At 71.6% G+C, this 1,241-nt stretch overlaps 1 protein-coding gene across 1 annotated transcript; it reads right to left on the reverse strand.

Annotated features, from left to right (window-relative positions):
• Nucleotides 1-239: 239 nt before the first annotated feature.
• On the reverse strand, nucleotides 240-1,016 carry MNEG_14258 (hypothetical protein; the record flags this gene model as incomplete). The annotated part of the gene is made up of 1 exon (XM_014037271.1): nucleotides 240-1,016. One exon carries the CDS (start codon nucleotides 1,014-1,016, stop codon nucleotides 240-242), a length of 777 nt encoding a protein of 258 aa, XP_013892725.1.
• Nucleotides 1,017-1,241: the final 225 nt, after the last annotated feature.

Genomic DNA, 1,241 nt, shown 5'->3' on the forward strand with positions numbered 1-1,241 from the left:
CGGGCGGCGGCGGTGCGCAGGAGCTCGCCGGTCAAGAACGCCAGCCGCTGGCGAGCCTCGGCTGCGGGATTTGGGAGGGGGCCGGTTCGGCTGTTGTCAGGAACATTTACCGGCACAGTCAGATAGCCAGGGGGCCGTCGGGCCGGGGCCCGCCGCTATTGTTTCTTCAGCCACGGTTTGGGCGTCGGCTGGCTCTTGCTCTGATGGCAAGCAAGCGACCCAAAGGGCGGACAAAAAGTCTAGGGCTTCACAAACGGGAGGTAGGCCACCACCAGATCACCCGGATCACCGTCTGACGGTTTGAACCCTAGCATCGCCGGCGCCAGCAGCCCGATCAGGCCAAAATTGATGACGCCTTCCTCCAGGGACCCCGCCGCCCCAGCCGCCGCCGCCGCTGGCTCGGCCGCGTCCCCACTGCCGCCGCCGCCGCCGTCAACGCTCATCGTATCAGCCGCGCCCCAGCCGCCGACGCCATCCGCCCCGCTCGGGCCGCCGCCGGCGCCGCCGCACACCCGCTCCGCCACCCGCGCCGCCGCGCCTGCCAGCAGGCTATCCAAGGCGGACGCCGCTCCGCCGCCGCTACCGCCTGGGGCCGCCGGTGAGGCGGACAGCCGAGCCAGCAGCTCCGCCGCAGCCAGTGCCGCCTCCCGCGCGTCGTCCTCGCAGCCGCGCAGCGCGGGCGGCGCCGACGACAGCGCAGCCGCGTCCGCGCCGCCGGCTTGCTGCTGCTGCTGCTGCTCCTGCTGCTGCTGCTGCTCCTGCTGCTGCTGCGAGTCCCGTTCCTCTGCCGGCGCCAGCTGTGGCACGATGCGCAGCAGCAGCAGAGCCAGGGCGTCGGGAAGCGGCATGGGATCGGCGGAAGTCGCCGGGAAGCCGCCCGGGCCGACGGCTCCCGCGGCGCCGGGGGAGGCGCCGGTGCCGGCGGCGGCGGTAGGTGGGGTGGTGGTTGTGGCGGGAGTGGCCCAGGAGGGAGGCAGGGTGTCTGACAGGAGGGATAGGTCTTGTGGGGTGATCATGCTGCAGTGGAGGAATAGGAAAATTGGGGATGAGAAGGGAGTGAAGATGGAGGAATCATGATCAAGATGATCCAGGAGGTTCAGGGGCGCAGGATGGCAGATAGGGGGGGGGGGGGCTGTCTGCCGGGCCAGGGGTCGAGCCAAGCCGTGCGCGGCAGGGGAACGGGGCGCGTGGGTGGGTGGGCGAATGAGACAAATGGGTTCTGCCCCGCCCCCCCCCCCCCC

The sequence above is a fragment of the Monoraphidium neglectum genome (genome assembly GCF_000611645.1).
Source record: "Monoraphidium neglectum strain SAG 48.87 unplaced genomic scaffold scaffold04363, whole genome shotgun sequence".
NCBI lineage: Eukaryota > Viridiplantae > Chlorophyta > Chlorophyceae > Sphaeropleales > Selenastraceae > Monoraphidium > Monoraphidium neglectum.